At 44.4% G+C, this 18,358-nt stretch overlaps 1 protein-coding gene across 1 annotated transcript in view; it reads right to left on the bottom strand.

Annotated features, from left to right (window-relative positions):
• ST8SIA6 (ST8 alpha-N-acetyl-neuraminide alpha-2,8-sialyltransferase 6) overlaps positions 1–17,020 on the bottom strand; it is a gene marked incomplete at its 5' end in the record, with an annotated part of 110,866 nt that extends 93,846 nt beyond the window's left edge. Inside the window, 2 exons of the mRNA XM_081147696.1 lie at positions 16,267–16,362; positions 16,929–17,020. Of these exons, the coding sequence (XP_081003822.1) occupies positions 16,267–16,362; positions 16,929–17,020 (188 nt within the window). The remainder of the gene's footprint in view (positions 1–16,266; positions 16,363–16,928) is intronic.
• Between the last annotated feature and the right edge of the window lie 1,338 nt (positions 17,021–18,358).

Here is an 18,358-nt window from a genome sequence, read left to right as displayed (position 1 = left end):
ATAACACAGATACTCTAACACGAATTCCACAGGTTGACGTGATAATAAAGAAAACAATACGTGCGAAGTGTCAAGCTGGGCCTGTCTCACTGTGGCTGAGTGTGAGCTGTCCTCACTCCTTCACCTCCCCTCCAGCACCCTGTCCTCTCATCATTGCCCTGACACTTGTTTTCTCTCTGTAGAGCTGGAGTGCATTACAAATCCTAATCTACTTTCATGCATGCATTCATTCACTCATTCATCGTATGAATATTTGCTTTTGTTTATGATATGACATTCAGTAAATGCTGGAGATACAAAAATGATGGGCAGCCACTGCTTGCCCATAGATCTCAGTCTCCCCAGGAGATGGGCAAATAAAAAGTTAATTTACTCGAGTGTGATAATGAGTGATGCCAGAGAAACACGGAGGGGGAAGTTAGAAAGAGGGAGGAAAGGCAGTTGCGAGGGTTTCCCAAGGGAAGGGGCAGCCGAGCTAGATCTCCAAGGAGGAGCTGAGGAATCAGCCAGGTGGACACGGAGCAGAAAGAACAGCAGTGTCAAGGTACCGAGGACAGAGAGTAAGATGCCTCTGAGCACTAGAAAAGGAGCTGGGAAGGAGCCAGTGCAGAACAGGGAGGCAAGGTGAGTGAAAGAAATGACAGCCACCGCACTCGCGCCATAGCAGTCAAGGGAGGGAATCTTCGAAGAAAGGGGTGGTCAGGCCTGAGGAAGCAAGTAACACAGGGATTGGGTGTTTGTTCGCTATGTTGCTGAAGATCTCAGCAAAAAGGGTGTCAGAGAGCAGCCAAGACAGAAATCAGTAGTCTGCTGGAACTTGGGAAGTGAGCTGAGCTGAGCATAAACATATCGTGCGGCTCCTGTGGCCTGCGCTGCAGTGCCATCTCCAGCACCTCCGTTGTGTTGGGGGAGCCATGGTTACCCTAGAATCTCGTATATTAGCCCAGAGTGTGCCGCCGTTGGCTTACGGCTAGTATTCGCAGATCTGTCTCTTTATATACATATTTCATATTTTAGAGCACATCTATTGCTCTTGCAATTTATGATCCCTTACACATTTATAGAGCCAGTTTTTCCTTTTAGATATTCCACTACCAGTACCTGGCATACTCCTGTGTACTTGTTCCACCTCGATCTGGACCTCACATTTTACAGTCTGGGGCTTCATCTAGCATCTTGTATTTTGTTCTGTAGCACCCCATCTCTTCCCAGGGTCTATATTCTTTATAACAGGATTATGCAAAATACTTGCTCCATGTGACCAGGGGCTCCCCCTTGTGGCAGGCAGCCAAAAGCCACTTCTAAAACCCTTTCCTTGACCTTCATCTAACACAAAGGCAGGAAAACCAGAACATTAATCTATCTAGACATTTTTGCAGCTTGACTGGACATGTGACAATTATGCCCCGAAAGATTTGGGCATTAAATCTTGGGGTAGGGATTTCCTTTCCAACTATAAAGGCAAAGCCTCATTAGGAAAAAGCCCTTTGCCCTCAGCCTCTTCTTCCCAACTGCAATACAGAGCATCCAGGGGACAGCCACCATCTGCAGATGTGAGGACAAGGACCACATGCTGAGGCTGGTGGAGATGAGGGATGAAGGAACTGAGGACTCTGATGACACTGGGGAGCTGATGCACCAGCCTGGACAGCTACCTTGCTAAGTGAGAAGCATAAACCCCTATTAGTACCTGCTCTGTTATTTCTTGCTAAAGATGATCTACTCCTGGAAGCAGACACTTGGTTGGTGTTCGTTGTTCTGTGAGGTCCCTTGTGTCCTTAGAACTCTCCCCCCTCCATGATCCTCTCAAATGAGCCATCCCTTGGAGGCTCCAAGTGTACACAAATGAAACAGCCCATCGGTGCATTGCTGCCTCTAGTGCACCCACGGCTACTGCTGAGGAGACCTACAATCAGATAACCCTGAAGTCTGATCGATGGGTTTCTGGATGTTCCTGACTCCTGGGCTAAAACCACAGAAGGACCCAGAAACGTGCCTGCGTGAGAAAATACAAAGGTACATAGGTCACAACTACGACAGTGGGTGTATCTCCTACGCAGTAATATAGAGTTACTGAAAGAGGGGAGAAGTGGGGGAGGAGGAAGGAGAAAGGGGGTTCAGTAGCCGCCAGTGAAGAGCAGGCAGGGTCCTGAGGCCCTGATAACGAGGAAGCAGCCTGTGAGTGTGACGGGGTTAGATGATGAGAGGAACTACCAGGACATAAAAGGGAAGATGGGGCGCAGCATGGCTCATTTAGAAATGCAGATTCCTGGGCCCAGTGCAGAGATTCTGATGCCGCAGATCTGAAGTGGGGCCCTGGAATTTTCCTTTCTAGTGAGCACCGCAGTTTGTAATTATGCATGTCTTAAGTCTTTGCTAAAGGCTATAAACCATGAGCTAGTGAAGGGCAGCCTGGACTGACAGTTCTAGGGAAGCTTGCTGAGTGCGTAGCTTCTCTGGGCCTCAGCTGTAAAATGACTAAATACATGATTCTCACACTCTTTCGCTGTAAAACCTTTTTTTAACTAATAAGATTTAATACAAATATTTAATATATCTAATCTATGAAAAGGTGCATCTCTGGCTGAAGCAGAGCGGGACACAGGAAAGGCCACCTGATCCATTTTACCACGTCACCTTCCTCTGAGGAAGCCTAGGCTCTTGGCACCATCAGGCCAAGTGGCCTCCTGAGTCTGTTCCAGTAAAGACATGTGACTTTAACAGAATGACTTAAAAGTTAGAGGAGGTCTTTGTGGTTCTTGTTTTGAAGGTCAGGTAGATTCCTTCTTGACATGGTGGATAAAGAAAAGAAAGTTGGGGATATATATTAAAGCATATTTGTAACCTTCTTTGGCTTCTCATAGCTGATGTCTGGGGGAAAGTAGCTGAATGTCAGTGGGGTTACATAGGATATTTCTGGAGTCGTCATGGTCTAGTGGTTTGAGCTCTAAATTGACATAATCTTTCTAGAATGGACAAAATAACATATATCAAAGCTTTAACATTGTTAATACCTGTTGACAGGGATTATCCTTCTAAAATCAACCCTGGTGAATAGTATCTGTGAAGTAAAAAAGGTACAGGCACAAATATGTTCATTCGTTCATTCATTTATTCATTCAACAAACATTTATTGAATATCTACCATGTACCAGGTGCTGTTCTGGGTGCTGAGTGCAGAACAGTTACAGTGGGGGTGGGGAACATTAAACCTCCAATCCTGCTCTTTTGGAGTATACATTTTGTAGGGCGAAATAGACAACCAATCATTCAATCAACAAATATATATCTTATGTTGATAAGTGATGGAAGTAGAGTGCATTATAATAATGAAAAATAGAAGAGAATGAGTCAGCTATGAAATCTCAGACAAAAGAAGAGTAGTCAGGTAGAACATATTTATAAAGAATGTCTAAGTTCCCAATATTCAATGAAAAAAGGAAGATACAAAATTGTGTTTATATATGTATATAATACATGTGTGTACGTGTCATATATAATCTCAACTATATTAAGTATATATCCACACTTATTCTCGATGAAAATACATCCATATGATAAAATTAATAAATTGTCTTTCAATGGTGAGATAATAGCTAACTTTCATTTTCTTTTTTACAGTTTTTGTTATTTTCTAAAAGTTCTTTACAATGAATTCGTAATACTTTTATAATCACAAAAACAGATTTTTTTAAAAAATACTTTAAAAATCACTTTAGAGCGGCTTATAATAGCATGTCAAAGGGAAAATAATGCCAAATAAAAAAACTGTCCTACTCAAGAAAACAAAGTGGGCACACCAAGTCACAAGTCACATAGCCCTGAGATGTCCGAACTCTCGGCTAAGCACATTTGCTGAAGAGAGGCATTAAAGCTGGGAACGAAATCAAACTGTTTAAGTCATGCTGTCTCAAAGATCCCCCAAACCTGGAATTTGAAGTTGCACTCACCTTAAGAATATCTGAATTTCCAAAACTATGTTAAGATCTGCCATCTCGACTCAGGTCATGGTATTCTTTCCATGAAAGTCCCCCTCCACCTTACAACTAGCACACGTGAATTCAGGTCATAAGAAGGACAGGCCAGCCCCATTATGTAATTCCTCAGAATGAATGAAGTTAGGTCTGATTATGTTTTGGCATTACCGGCTGACTTGTGTTCTCCTACCCCCAAAATCCATACGCTGGTGTCCTAACCCTTAGTACCTCAAAATGTTACCTTATTTGTAGATAGGGCCTTTAAAGGGGTACTTAAGTTACAATGAGGTCACATGACTAGTGTCCTTAGAAGAAGAGGAAAGGGAGACACAGACAGACAGGGAAGACCATGTGAAGACAGGGAGACCATGATCATCTGCAAGCCAAGGGGAAAGGCCTTGAACAGATCCTTCCCTCACAGCCCTCAGGAGGAACCAACTCTGCCAACACTTTGATGTCAGATTTCTAGCCTCCAGAACTAAATTAAATAAAAATTAATGAGAAAATAAATTTCTTTTGTAAAGCCACCCGGTCTGTGGTACTTTGTTACAGCAGCCATAGCATACTAAAACAGTCCACAATTGCACGTACAGAAGACCTTGACTGAGCCCCTCACCCCCCAATTCCATTGAAATCACCAAGACAAGGATTCAAACTCCTCATGTTTCTCCTTAAATCTCCATCTGCTCCTATCATGTGGGTTTTAACTAAGGCCTGACCATGACAGTCTCTGTTTGGTTTCTCAGTTCCTTCCCTTTTCAATCAATCTGTCATCTGCACGGGGGAGATATTCACAACAGATTCTAACCACACAAGAAACAGATGCTGGTCCCACAGTGCAGGCGAAATACCCACGGTGCAGGCACCTGCTCAACCAAGTAGCCACCTCTAGTGACCTGGGGAGAACGTCAGGGGACCAGAGCTGCAGCTCTGCCACTACTTGAATGACTGGCACGGATGTCCTGGCTAAACCTCAGCCTGGGTTGTGGACCCCTGGCCAGCCCCTGAAGCCCTTTCTCTGCACTTGGTCTGTTCTGCACCCTGTGGCTGCTAAACATCTGACTTCACTAAGTCTGACTTTATAGTCTAAAGGGATTCAAAGATCTCCTCTGGGCTGGCCTCCTGCCTCCCACCATAGCATATGGCTCCCAGGGTCTCACCTCTACATGTCCCTGAGGCCCTCCATCCCTGCAAGTCTCTGTCATTTGTGACCACTCCCTGCCATCTCTTCAACGACTCCCTAAACATCTGGAAAGATCACCTGCATTTAACATGGGACAAAATGACTTACCCCTGTTTCTCCATCTGGAGCATAGCCTGGGAAATCAGTCAGCTTCCCCTTCTAGCTATGTGGCCTGGGACAAGTAACTAAACCCTCTGGGTCTCAGTTTCTCCTTCTGTACAATGTGAATGCTAATAGTCCTACAGAACAGTGTTGCTGTGAGAATTAAACGGGGTGGTACAATAACAAGCTGCTACACCTGGCACGTGGCAACAACTCAATAATTGCTAAACCCCTGATCTGCTTTTTTCATGTCTGTTTCACACAATGTATGTCTGGCTTCTTTCACTTAGCATAGTGTTTTTGAGGTTCATCTGTGTTGTAATATGTATTCATATTTCATTCCTTTCTATTGCCAAATAGCATTTCATGTATCGATATACCACACCTGGTTATGTATTCACCAGCTGATGGACATCTGTACTGTTTCCATCGTTTGATGATTATGAATAATGTTGCTACAAACGTTCACGTACGATGTTTATATTTATGTGGACATGCTTTTACTTATCTTGGGTAGATACCTAGGAGTGGAAATCCTGGGTCATATGACAAATTTATGTTTAATTTTCCAAGAAATTATCAAACCATTTCCAAAGTAGTTGCACTTGGACTTCCACTGGTGACTGATTTAGTGCCAGCAACCTCTAAGTCTCACCTCCCACCTGTCTGTCGCCTCCTGCAAAATCCTAGTGAAATTTACTCCAGCAGCAGCACCAATCCCCTGTGTCAGCAGGGGAACTGTGAATGAAACAGAACTATCACTGTGTGGCCTGCTGAGGCTCATCCCCCAGAGGAAATGGTTAATTAGAACACTAAGAGCACCAAAAATCTTTGCAGTTCTTCCTGTGTTGGATCTTCTATAAATATCCAGATATTCCCAGGAGCTAAAATGAAAGTGTTAACCAGTCCTAAGTGGTTTACCCCCTCACCTCCTTAGGATCCCAAGGAAACTCTTGAGTCAATGTAAAGGTCATTGACAAGATTATGGATCCTCCTTAATGCTCCCACATTTCAACAAATAACCAAGAGTGATAACTTAAACCACAACAGTTGGTTAGGTAGCTCAATTGGTTAGAGTGCTGTCCCAATACACCAAGGTTTTGGGTTCAATTCCCAATCAGGGCACACATAAGAATCAGCCAATGAATGCATAAATACATGGAACAACAAACTGATGTCTCTCTCTCTCTCTCTCAAATCAATAAAAATACAAAAAAGAAAACAGCCTGGTGGGGTGGCTCAGTTGGTTGGAGTGTCATTCCGTACACCAAAAGGTTGTGGGTTCGATACCCAGTCAGGGCATGTATAAGAGGCAACCGACTGATGTCTCTCTCTCTCTTTCTCTCTCTCTCTAAACTTAACAAAAACATATCCTTGGGTGAGTATTTAAAAAACAATAACAACAACTGAGATTAAGATTCCTTACACAAGAAGGCTTATAAACACAGATGCTCTTCGATTTATGATGGTTTTATGTCCTAATAAACCCATCCTCATTAAAAACATTGTTAAGTCAAAATGCATTTAATACACTTTACCTACTGAACATCACAGCTTAGCCTATAGCCAGTTCTTACTGAATGTGTATGCTTTCACACCATCATAAAGTCAAAAAATTGTAAGTCAAACCACCATAAGGTTGAGGGCTATCTGTATCATCATAGGAATGATAAATTCCCTGAGTAGATCCTCTGAGCTATTGATCTAGCTAATATGTTTTATTCTTCCCTATTTCTCCAGCATCACAGCCACAATTTGTATTCACCTATGAGGAATCCCAGCATACCTTCACTAAATTACCTGTGGGTTATATCTATATCCCCACCATTTATGCCGACAGGACCCCCATGGGCTTGTTCTGTTCTTTAGCACCCACTTACAGCCGTATCCTAATAATACAGGGGTGGGCAAAAGTAGGTTTGCAGTTGTTTGTACAGAAAATAATACAATAATTAATAAATAATAATACATGAATAAATTCTGGCCCAGCTGGCATGGCTCAGCAGTTGAACATCAACCTATGATCCTGGAGACAGAGGTCTGACTCCCTGTCAGGGCACATGCCTGGGTTTTGGGCTTGACTCCCAGTAGGGGGCATGCAGGAGGCAGCAGATCAATGACTCTCTCTCATCATTGATGTTTCTATCTCTCTCTCCCTCTCCCTTGCTCTCTCTGAAATCAATAAAAATATATTATTTACAAAAAGAATAAATTCTGTGTTTTGTGTATTCACAACTATAAACCTACTCTTGCCTGCCCTTGTATTCTACTGAGAGGAGAAACTCATGAACCTATTTCACAAGATGTTCATACTGTGGTCCAGACTTTGACTAACTGTAGCTAAGTCACTGTACACCCAAGAGATCCACAACTTCTGTCAGATTTGGAGGCTTCATTTGATCCCCAAAAGGCTGCTCCATACCATCTCCAATCAATATCCCTGCTCCTAACACTCTCAAACAAACCCAACATCTACTTGCCTATTTGGCTTCTGGAAGCAACATATTCCCAATCTACACATTTCATTAAAACCTATTTAGGCAATCAATCACAGGAAAATTGGCCTAATCTGAACAGAGGTCACCTCAACAACAGACCCTTGAGGCCACCCAAAAAGCCAGCCAGGTAAGAATGCCACTATTTCCACTTGGTGATTCCTGTACTGTGGAAGCCCTAGCCACTAGCTTTCTGGAGCCTCCTCGCCCAAGTCCATGGATCCAAGAAAAAGCATCCCTTTCCTGGTCCAGCTGGCTACTTGCAGGGTCCCCTAAATCCAGGAGAAAGGGAATAAATTTATTTTACAGACAACAGCACCACCATCACATGTGGTGGAAGCCACTGAAGAGCTTCTTCTTTCACTTCTATTACCAATACATCCTTGATAAAGGATGGGACCCAAGTGTCAGTCATTTCAACACTGGAAGATACCCTCAAAAAAAGTACATTGATTGTCGATATTTTACAGATTCCTGGGTGGTAGCTAATGGCTCTACTCTTTGTTCTAATCTATGGATCAAACACAAAACAGACTTCACATTCAAGATTGTTCACTATGGGACCTTCTACACTGGGAATATATTGCTGCTCAGACCTCAAGTATTATAAGTAAAGTCTCCCATGTCTCAGCTCCTACTACACATCCCAAGGAGGAGGCTCATTTTAATGCCCTAGCCAACCAACTTGCTCACATTTTTTTTTTTTTAATCCTCACCTGAGGATATTTTTTCCATTGCCTTTCAGAGAGAGTGGAAAGGAGAGAGAGAGGGGAAACATCAATGTGAGAGAGACACATTGGTTGGTTGCCTCCTGCACCCTCGGGATCGAGCCTGCAACCGAGGTAGGTGCCCTTGCCTGAATCGAACCCGGGACCCTTCAGTCCGTGGGCCGGTGCTCTAACTCCTGAGCCAAACCTGCTAGGGCTGCTCACATTTCTTAAGGAAACTCACAGAGCACTTCCATTCCCCCAGCTCTAGGGCCTGGTCATTGTGGCCTCTGGACTGTTAAACATGGGGCACCATGGCATCCCAATGCCACTGGCTCTAGCCCAAACCCTAGCTTCCCAATATGGTTTTTGTGCCCCATTCTGCTGCAACATCATGGCCAATAAGGATCATATCCTGGAGCAAATGCTTTTTCTGTCACTAACGCATTGATTTTATTGGACTGCTGCCCCAATCTGCAGGAACAAATCATTGTGCCTTTATTATGATTAATACTTATGTGGGTCTATTTTGGGTTTACTCTCTCCAGTATGCCACTGCTGACACCACTAAGTCTCAGCAAAACTTCCTTAGTTACCTGTGGGCCCCCAGATATTATCTACTCTGATTGGGGTACTCATTTGGTATAGGCATGGGTCCTACAAGGCATCATTTTGAATGTCATTTCTTCTATTGTCTACAGGCAGCAGTGTTAGAGGGGATCCTAATAAACAGACAATGGCCTAATCAAAGAAACTCTCTTAAAATTGCAAAATTGACGATGGTCTTCCAAATGGATGTTTCGTTTGCTCTCTGCTTTAGTTACCTTGAATTCTTGACTTTTAGGTCTTATGAGATTCTACCAAAATGTAACTAGGATCCTTCTTCTCCTCATTCTAGCCTTAAAAGGGACTACTACTCACCTACGGAGCTGTAAAACCCAAATAGAATTCCCCTTCCCACTTAATAACAACCCCCATTCTGCTATCTCTTCTCAAATCTGGAGCCCAGATTGAGATGGATAATACAGTGGGACCCACAGGAAATGAAGGCCTTAACCCCCCAAACAAGCTATTCTATATGCCAAAATAAATCTGTCTGCCAAAGCCTGCTGTCCTTCCCCAATATGATGGTTTTAAAGGTTCCCCGATCTGATGGTTTTAAAGGTTGGCTAACTGAAAGCCTCTGTTTGTAGGAAGCAGAAGTCTTGGTGCCTTCTTTTAAACTACAACAGTGGGTCTCATCACAGTTTTTGGTATAACAGACATATTTGGTATTTTCAGACTCAACACTCCCTGTAACTGTGTGGATCTTTCAATGAGGAACAGAAGATCCTGAATTAGTTCCTAACACCAACATTCTTAAGTAGGATGCCAGCTCCACTCCGTTATTGATTTGAATGGGGGATTGCTACAAGATTCGAGATGCAATGCCCATGGCTCTTATAATAAGAAGAAATTGCTAAACAATTCCTGGAGCCAAAGGAATACTGATTTTTAGTCACTCTTATAATAATTTCTCAAATGTAAAACTCTGCCTCAAGGTCTTAGGGCTATTCATGGACTTGTAAGCGGTCTATAAAACTCCTGTGCACTCACTAGTCTCTCTCTCTGTTCCAGGTATTTTCCTGGAGAATGATCCTCCCTTATCCCCACCTCAGGACTTCTCTGCTTGTGTGAGTAATAAACCTTTTTTTGGTTATACCAAAGCACTATGTCATGAGCTTCAGTAGTAGAATCTAACCTTGGGAGAGAGCTGCCCTACAACATGGTGGAGTTGCTAGAAAAACCATCATAGAAGGTATGAAGTGGTTATCTCATTGTGGTTTTCCCCTCATGACTAATGATATTAAGCATTTTTTTCAAATGCTTATTAGCCATCTGTATCTCTTCTTTGGTGAAATATCTATTCAAATCTTCCACCCATTTTTAAATTGGGTTGTTTTCTTCTTGTTAGTGAGTTAGTTGTACGAATTCTTTATATATTTTGTACACAACTCTTTTATTGCTGTATGATTTTCAAATTTTTTCCCCAGTCTGTGGTTTATCTTTTTATTTTCTTATATGTGTATGCAGAAGCATGAAAGTTTTAAATTTTGATAAAATATAATTTATCATTTTCCTGTATTGTTTATACTTTTAGTGTTGTTTCTTTACCTATTCCAAAGCCATTAAAATTTCTGTTTGCTTCCAGAGGGTTTATGGAATAGTACAGTTTAAAGATTATATATTAGAGAGTTCTAATGTTTTTACAGTAACTAACAAGACAATGGAAATTACTTTGCAATAATTTCAAAGCACAGGTTATGCCTATGAAATTACCTTTAGAAACAATTACACCCATGGAGACGAATGTTCCCAGTGACTGATTATTTACAGCACATTCAAAGTATTCTTAGTACTTCATGAAACAAAATTAAGTTTTTTAAATATGAAAGTATAGACAAGATAGATTTAACTTAAGTATGTACACATAAAGACACTACAGCAATAACCATCTGTTAATGGTAAAAGAAGCTATAAAATAAGACATCAGGACACAAGAACATTTTCCTCAAGTTTGTTCATGGCCTCAGCAGCTCTCTAAAGAGCTTCTTTTTCTGCCACCAAATGAGAGGTTGTAGAACCTCCAAACCCTTGAACCACAGAGCAGCTAAGACTAGTGGCTCTAAAATGAATCACTGTACCTGGCAGACAAAGAGGTACATTTATTCCCTTTTATTCTCTTCATATTCCTTCCACTGTGCCCAAACCTCTTTTCTCACTATCTCCCATTAGCACTTAATCTCTCAAAATATTCGTGCTTCTCTGTACTCCCCCCAAAAATAATCCCTCCCCCCAGGCAGACAGGCTTCCCTTTGCTGTTTCAAATTCATCCTAATGCCTGTTGGCTCAAGGAGAGTGTCTACTAAGGGGCACAGTGGAAGGAATATGAAGAGAGGCCAGACAACATTAAGGCAGCCTTGATTTATGTTTCGATGGACCCGCCTTCACTTTGGCATATGTGTGTGAACATGTTATAAAAAGAAACCCTCAGCCTCTTTGTGAAGAGACGCCCTGTCGAGGAAGTAGCGGAACTTAACAGAAAATAAAATTCCACCTCCAACCACCTCCAGAGTGAGTGAGGCCAATGAAACACCATCATCTCCTCACCCACCTACCTTCAAGCTCAGCCTGGCTTTCCTGTCCACGTGGCATGTGCCCACAGAAGCCCTCTCCCTGGGTCAGCTGGCCTGGACAACTGTGTCCGACAGCTCTCCCCACAGCAGAGCAGCTGAAGGTGTGACACAGGCGCCCGAGAAGAAAGGGGTGCAGAAGGACAGTCTGGGAAGCCCCACTGAAACCCATCTCCAAACAGGGACAGGCAACTGACACCAGAACAGAAGTGGAGGACTCCCTCTAAGCCTTGAAAGAGAAGGGCTGCAATTAGGTGCAGGATTAGGAAGCAGGTAAAGAGGCAGAATGCAAGATTTAAAGCCTCCTTTTACATTATTTCAGAAACCAGACTCAAGGCAACGTTAAAGAGTGCTGAATTTTTAAAAACAGGACACATGTAGTATCGTTACTTCTAGAAGCAATGAAAGACAGGCACAAAAGTGAATGGCAGCATTCTCGAAAGTAAAACTCAACAGCCTCCATCAGTTTGGAGGGTGGGCGAGGGGAAAGGAGTGAGGTGAAAAGCAGCTGTTCCCGGGCTCTGCGGAGCCGCGTGGCCCTTTCTTCAAACTTGGTTCACACTCAGTTTGAATTTTCTGAAGTTCGTAGTTCTGAGCCCAGTGTGAACATATATAGATAACAGGAAAATGTTGCACAAAACATTATTACAACTTTTACTATAAGGTGGTAGAGAGTTTATAGTGCCTCATTCTCTCTCTTCCCTACTACATTCTTAGAAAAGTACACAAGTCTACGCAAAACGCAACCTCACATAGATGCTTCAGAAATTTGGGAAAGAAATACTGCTAACAAGAGAGTATGTGGAACCACATGGAGTAACTGCTAGCAGCTGATGTCAAATTTTACCTCTGAAACAGAGCAGGTCAAGGGAGAAAAAAGAGAGAGAGCCTTTGATCTTGGCGGAGAGCTGCCCCAACCAGAAAATCAGGTGGCTGCTCCCACACACAGGCTGCTTCCTGAGGCCGTCTGGGTGTCCCTGGCTCATTCACTGCTCTCTGTCTACACCCTCCTGAGATTGTACTTCTATTGTATTACAAAGCGACACTAAAGGAATGGAAGGGAAATCTGCCATCACAGCCCAGGGACATGAAGGGGGTGGCAGATTTCAGGTGACATTGGTCATGCATCATTCCTGGCAGCAGCAGAACTCCAGATTGATTAGGATCACCCATGAATATGTGCGCTTTCTGACAGCCATTGAATCAAGACATGGGAGCAGGAGATAGCTCTGAGGTCCAGTATGTAAAAACTCAAATGACACACACAACAGTATGATGATTACCAGAGGGGAGGGAGGGTGGGGGAGATAGAAAGGCCCAAAGGAGAGAATAAATGGTGATGGCAGGAGACTCGACTTGGGGTGGCGAACACACAATACAACATGCAGGTGATGTCTTATAGAGCTGTACACCTAAAACCTATACCATTTTAAAACCTAAACCAATGTCACCCCAATAAATTCAATCAATAAATAAATACTCAAATGAGGAAATTTTAAGTTACCTGTATTTACCACAACTTTTAAAAAACTCAAATTAATAAGTTTTATATTATGAGTCTTTTATCACAATGTTTTTAATTCAAATTTTTAAGAAACAGACATTTATTTAAGGGCTCCATGGTTCAGCCTTTCATGTGGTTTATTGTCCAAGAAGGGAGAATGCTTCTTAGTGGCCACCACCAGGAGCTCTAAAGTGTCCTGTCTGAGAGCACAATGCCAGAGTGAGGCCTCCTCATTTGGGGAAATCTAAATGAAAAAACAAGCCCCCCCAAATCATAAAACTTATTAAAAAAAGATTCTATAACTTAAGGGGAGAATATTGTTCTTAAGATATGGAGAAAATACTACTTTTGGGGAATACATACTATAAGAAATCGATGTGCTAAGGGGCACGCTGAAAAAAACCTGTAAAAATAAAAATGTCATAGATTTACTCTTTTACATAGAGCAAAACGGAGAATTGACTCTACAGAAAAATAATTCAGCAATGTAGTGGGCAAATTTGAGGAACCATTCCGGAGGGCAGAGGTAAAGGGCAAATTAAGAAATTATAACTTCTTTATGTAGCTCAGTAGTCTAGATTAAATTTTGCACCCCTGATACATAAATAATCAAAACCATAGATGATGAAAGAGATACAAAATAGTTCAAAAGACAGTTTTTAAAAACACAACAGAATGATATAAATTTTAAAATCTTAATAAAATGGACCACATTCAGGAAAAAGTATGAATTACCTATATTAGCTCAAGAAGTATGCCAAACAGAAAAGAAATATGCCAAAAAAGCTGAAAAGTTCATCAAAGAATTGCCTCAAAAAAGGCGGAGGACAGGATAATTTAATTAGTACATTCTTACAAACTCTCCCCAAGGGGCAACCTCAGAAAGTATAACAAACAGTACATTTTCTGGACTTGGAAAAAGATGGAATGCTCCCAGTTCATTGGGAAGCTAGTGTACCTACAGTACACAGCCCTGCAGAAAAATCAAAGTATAGGCCAACATTTTTCTCAAAAGCTTTGTTATTCCAGGATTTCTTAGTGCCTCTGATCTGTGAAATTCCAAAAGGAGGGCTGTGGGAGGCAATGTTGTTCCAGCCCTTGAAGATTTCTTCCAGGCTTCCCCAGACCCTTCTTATGACCAAGCAGGAGCCACACAGGAGCCCTGAGTCATGCAACCAGATTAAGATGACCCAAGAGCCAAGAATATAGGAAGGGGGAGGGGGAGGACAGGAAGATCAACCAAAAAACTTATATGCATATGTGCATAACCCAAGGACACAGACTATAGTGCGTGAAAGTCTAGGAGGGGGGATCAATGGGCGGGAAATGGGATAACTGTAATACTTTCAACAATAAAGATAATTTTTTTAAAAACTGCTAAAATAGTAAATGGTAACAAAACACATTTACAGACTCATTAATAAGAAGGCAATTAGGTCTTCTGGGAGAATTCATTTCCAAAAGAATGCTAAAGCAAGCTATAAAATGCAAGTAAAATTGTGTTTTGACATGAATAGTGTACACTGTCTCTTACATCATAATTTTTCTCTTGAGAAAACTGACAAGAATCTCTGTTCTTAAATATGAGCACAAAACATAGCAAAAAGAACACCAGTGATAGTGAATGTATTCTAACTCCCATTCAGTATATTTGACTGTCCTATCAATGAGCTCCTTATTACAAACACACTTAAGTTATCCTTAGAAGAAAAAGAGAAATATAATACAAGAAACTGCTGTACTAGTAATGTCAAAGAGAATAAATACTACTTCCTGTATCCACATATTAACATATATATCAATGATTAGCACGTATCATGTTTGGTTCCTCAATTAATATGTTTACCTTTAAATATTCTTACCCAACAGGTTTATGACCAAAACTATTTTGCCTTATTTTTATTCTCTTATAAAAACATTTCTTTCAGAAAAAAAGAATATACAGAAGACTACATAGAGGAAAAGAAATTCACAAGAGATAGAGGAAAAGAAAATGAAATATATTGCAATATATAAAATTGCAGTAACAGCAATGCTGAGGCACGAAGTACATTCTGCTGGTGAAATGCAATTTGATTCAAGTCTTCTAGGAAGCAACTGGCCATATGTATTTAGAACCTAAAATACACTTACTCTTTGACCTAACAATCCAACTTCTATCAGTCCATCCTGGAGAATTAATTTAATATTAAGATTTACATACAAGAACGTACTTAATAGAAGTTGCTATTATTAATAGCAAACAAAGCAAAACAAAACAGAAAATGATCTAAATGTCTAAAACTAGAAATAGTTAAAAGGATTATGGCATATTCATATCATGAATTATGCAACAATCAAAAGCAATGTTTTCAGGAAAAATTTAATGATATGAATATGTCTGTTTAGAGGGAAAAAGGCAGAACACAAACTACAAAGTATAATAGTAAATATATTTTAAAATATATGTATATAGGAAAAACTACTGGAAGAATGTAGACCAACACCTTAATATGATCTCTGGGTCGTGGGGCTCTGAGTGAATATAATTTTTACATATTTCTCATGTTATCTAACTTATTGCACCAAGCATCTCTTACTTTTATAATCAGAAAAATGATAAAAACCAAATAATTACTGCACGTGGATAAAATACGCATGGGAGTGAAAGAAAGCAATTTTAAGTCTCCATGCACTAAGGACAAAAACATTCTCAGCACCGTGCACGGAGTTCCACCCTTCCAAATGTGACTGTCACACCGGAGCACTTTAAAGCATAAAGACAGAAGGCAAACCAACCGAACCCCTCAGTAAAGACAGGCTGAGCAGCTCCTCCCCGGGGTTTTCAACACACCATGATCAAGAGGGGAATTCAGCACCAATTTTTTTAAAGTGCAGCTGTTTTAAGATACCCCTTGGTTCCAAAAGCCGCAGGAACAGGCTCTACAGGGGAGACTGAGGGAGCGAGGAGTTACACGCTTCTGTGTGCACACACATGCTCTCTCTCTCCCTCACACACACACACACGCGCACACGCACAAGCGCGCGCGCACATACATATATTCACTCAAACGTGTCATCCCAGCCAGACAACCGGAGTCCTGCAGGCGCGGCCGCACCGGGTCCCCGCCGGGCACCGCGAGTACCTGTTCGTGGCGCGCTGCAGGGTCTCGGGGCTCCGGGGAACCCTCAGCCCGGAGGAGATGCCGTGGGTGGCCTCCCTGCTTTCCTCCACGAAGAGTCTGCAAAGCCAGGAAGAAAACTAAGTTGTTACACCTCGCGGGGAGCAGTTGGCTGGCGACCCGCGCACCCGCTCGCTGCCTGGCCGGGTCTCCCCTGCGCGCCCCGGCTCCCAGGGCGGCTCCCGAACCCCGGCGTCCAGGAGGCTCAGGGCGGGAAGGAAGGGAAGGGAAGGCGCGCACTGGGACCAAGAGCCCAGGACCCCGGTGCAGAACCCGACGGCAGGTCCCGCCCTGCTGCTCGCTCACCCGGAGGGACACGCGCTTGGGCCCTCGCAACACAGACCCGTCCCTCTCCACCCCAGCCGGTGCCCACGCGGTCCAAGTGTCACCCTTCTGGTCCCCTACCCCTGACTCACCCAGAGCTGCCTCCTGGACTCCCCTCCTCTCCCTCCCCAGCCTCTGGCCGCCGCCGCCCCTCGGCTCGTCCTAGCAGCCGCTACAAGTCTGCGCGCCCAAGTCAAGCGCGTCGGCTCGTGGGGTCCCAGGAGCGCACAGCAGGGTGCGCGGCGGGGTGCGCGGCGGGGTGCACGGAACCCGCGGTGGCCAGCGCGCGGCGGGCGGCTTACCTGGGGCGGGCGGGGGCGTCGGTGGAGCGCCACAGCAGACGCAGCAGCAGCAGGCTGCCGAGCAGGGCCAGCAGCGCGCTCCCCTGCCGCATCCTGAGCCACAGGCGCGGCCGCTGCCGCTGCCGCTGCCGCTGCCGCTGCCGCAGCCCGGGCGACGCGCAGCCCTGGCAGCCCAGGTTCGCCGCTCCCGCCGCGGCCGCCGCCGCCGCGGCCCCGGCCATGCACACCTCCAGGGTTCGCTGCCTGCGGGAGAGGAGACGGCGGCGCTCAGCCAGGGCCACGCTCGCGGCCAAGCCGGCCCAGCCTGCGGGGTCTTTGGGAGCCGCGGAAGACGCGGCGCCCCGGCTCTCCCGCTTCTCCCGCGCCGCCGGGGACGCCGAGCCCGGCGCTCCGATCGCGGGGACGACGCGCCGAGCTCGCTTCCTCTCCTCCCCGGGCGCTCCGAGCTGCCGCGGGCTCCGGTCGCCGCCGCCGCCGCCGCCGCCGCGCGGGGTCACCTGAAGGTTGGGGCCCGGGAGCTCGGCTCGGCGCTGATTGGGCTCCAACTTTTCTGCGCCCTTCCCCGCTCCCGAGCGCGCGCGCGCTTGTCCTCGGAGCCCACGCAGCCCACCTGTGAGCGCCGCGACTCCGTCGGCGTCCGGGCGGTTGCGGCCAGGGCCAAGAGGGGCGCGAGAGGACAGGAAAGGAGCCCACTTGAAAAACTTTGAAAACTGCCGTCGCTCTGCTGGATCGTCCCACGCAGGAAGGCTACCAGGAACTGGGCGGCCATTGGGTAGATCCCGGTGCCCGGTAGAAGAAGTAGCCTCCCCCGGCTTAAACGCAGAATCGGAGGCGCAGAGACGCGATTTCTGGGGCCAGGCAATCTTCAGGGGTCCGCAGACTACTGCCGGAGGGCCGAATTCGGCCCCCTGCCGGTGTTTGTAGTTTTACTGGAACACCCCCGTGTCTGTTCCTCTGTATTACCAAGGGCCGTAATGATCTACAGCTGCTTTCATGGTACAAGGGCCACAAAGATCATGTGGCCCACAAAGCTAAAAAGTATTTACTAGCTGCCCCTTTTCAGAAAAAGTTGGCAGACCCCTGACCTAAATCACACCAGCCTAGATTCTGTTGGTTATCATCTCATCTATTAATTATCTCATTTGTTGCAAGAGAGTGATCCGAAGGCAATGTGAGAGCCTGGCTCCCCAAGTGTTTATTGGGGAGTGGGCTTCTCCTGTTTCAGCCCTAAGCCATCTGGCTCCATGTGTAGCCTGCAGGTTTCCCAAGCTTCCACTGTGCCACCTCCCCAGGTTTTGCCCCTGACTCGACCCTTGAGGAATATCAATAAACCATAAACTCCATAATGTTTACATGCGGGCTCATTAGACTATTCAATCTACTTTTGTATAGATTTCAGATTTTTCCAGAAACAACCTTTGGACTCTTCC

The sequence above is a fragment of the Miniopterus schreibersii genome, assembly GCF_964146895.1.
Source record: "Miniopterus schreibersii genome assembly, chromosome: 1".
In the NCBI taxonomy this organism is placed as follows: Eukaryota; Metazoa; Chordata; class Mammalia; order Chiroptera; family Miniopteridae; genus Miniopterus; species Miniopterus schreibersii.
The sequence above is the reverse complement of the archived record's forward strand: the minus strand, read 5'-3'. Positions and strand labels throughout refer to the sequence as shown.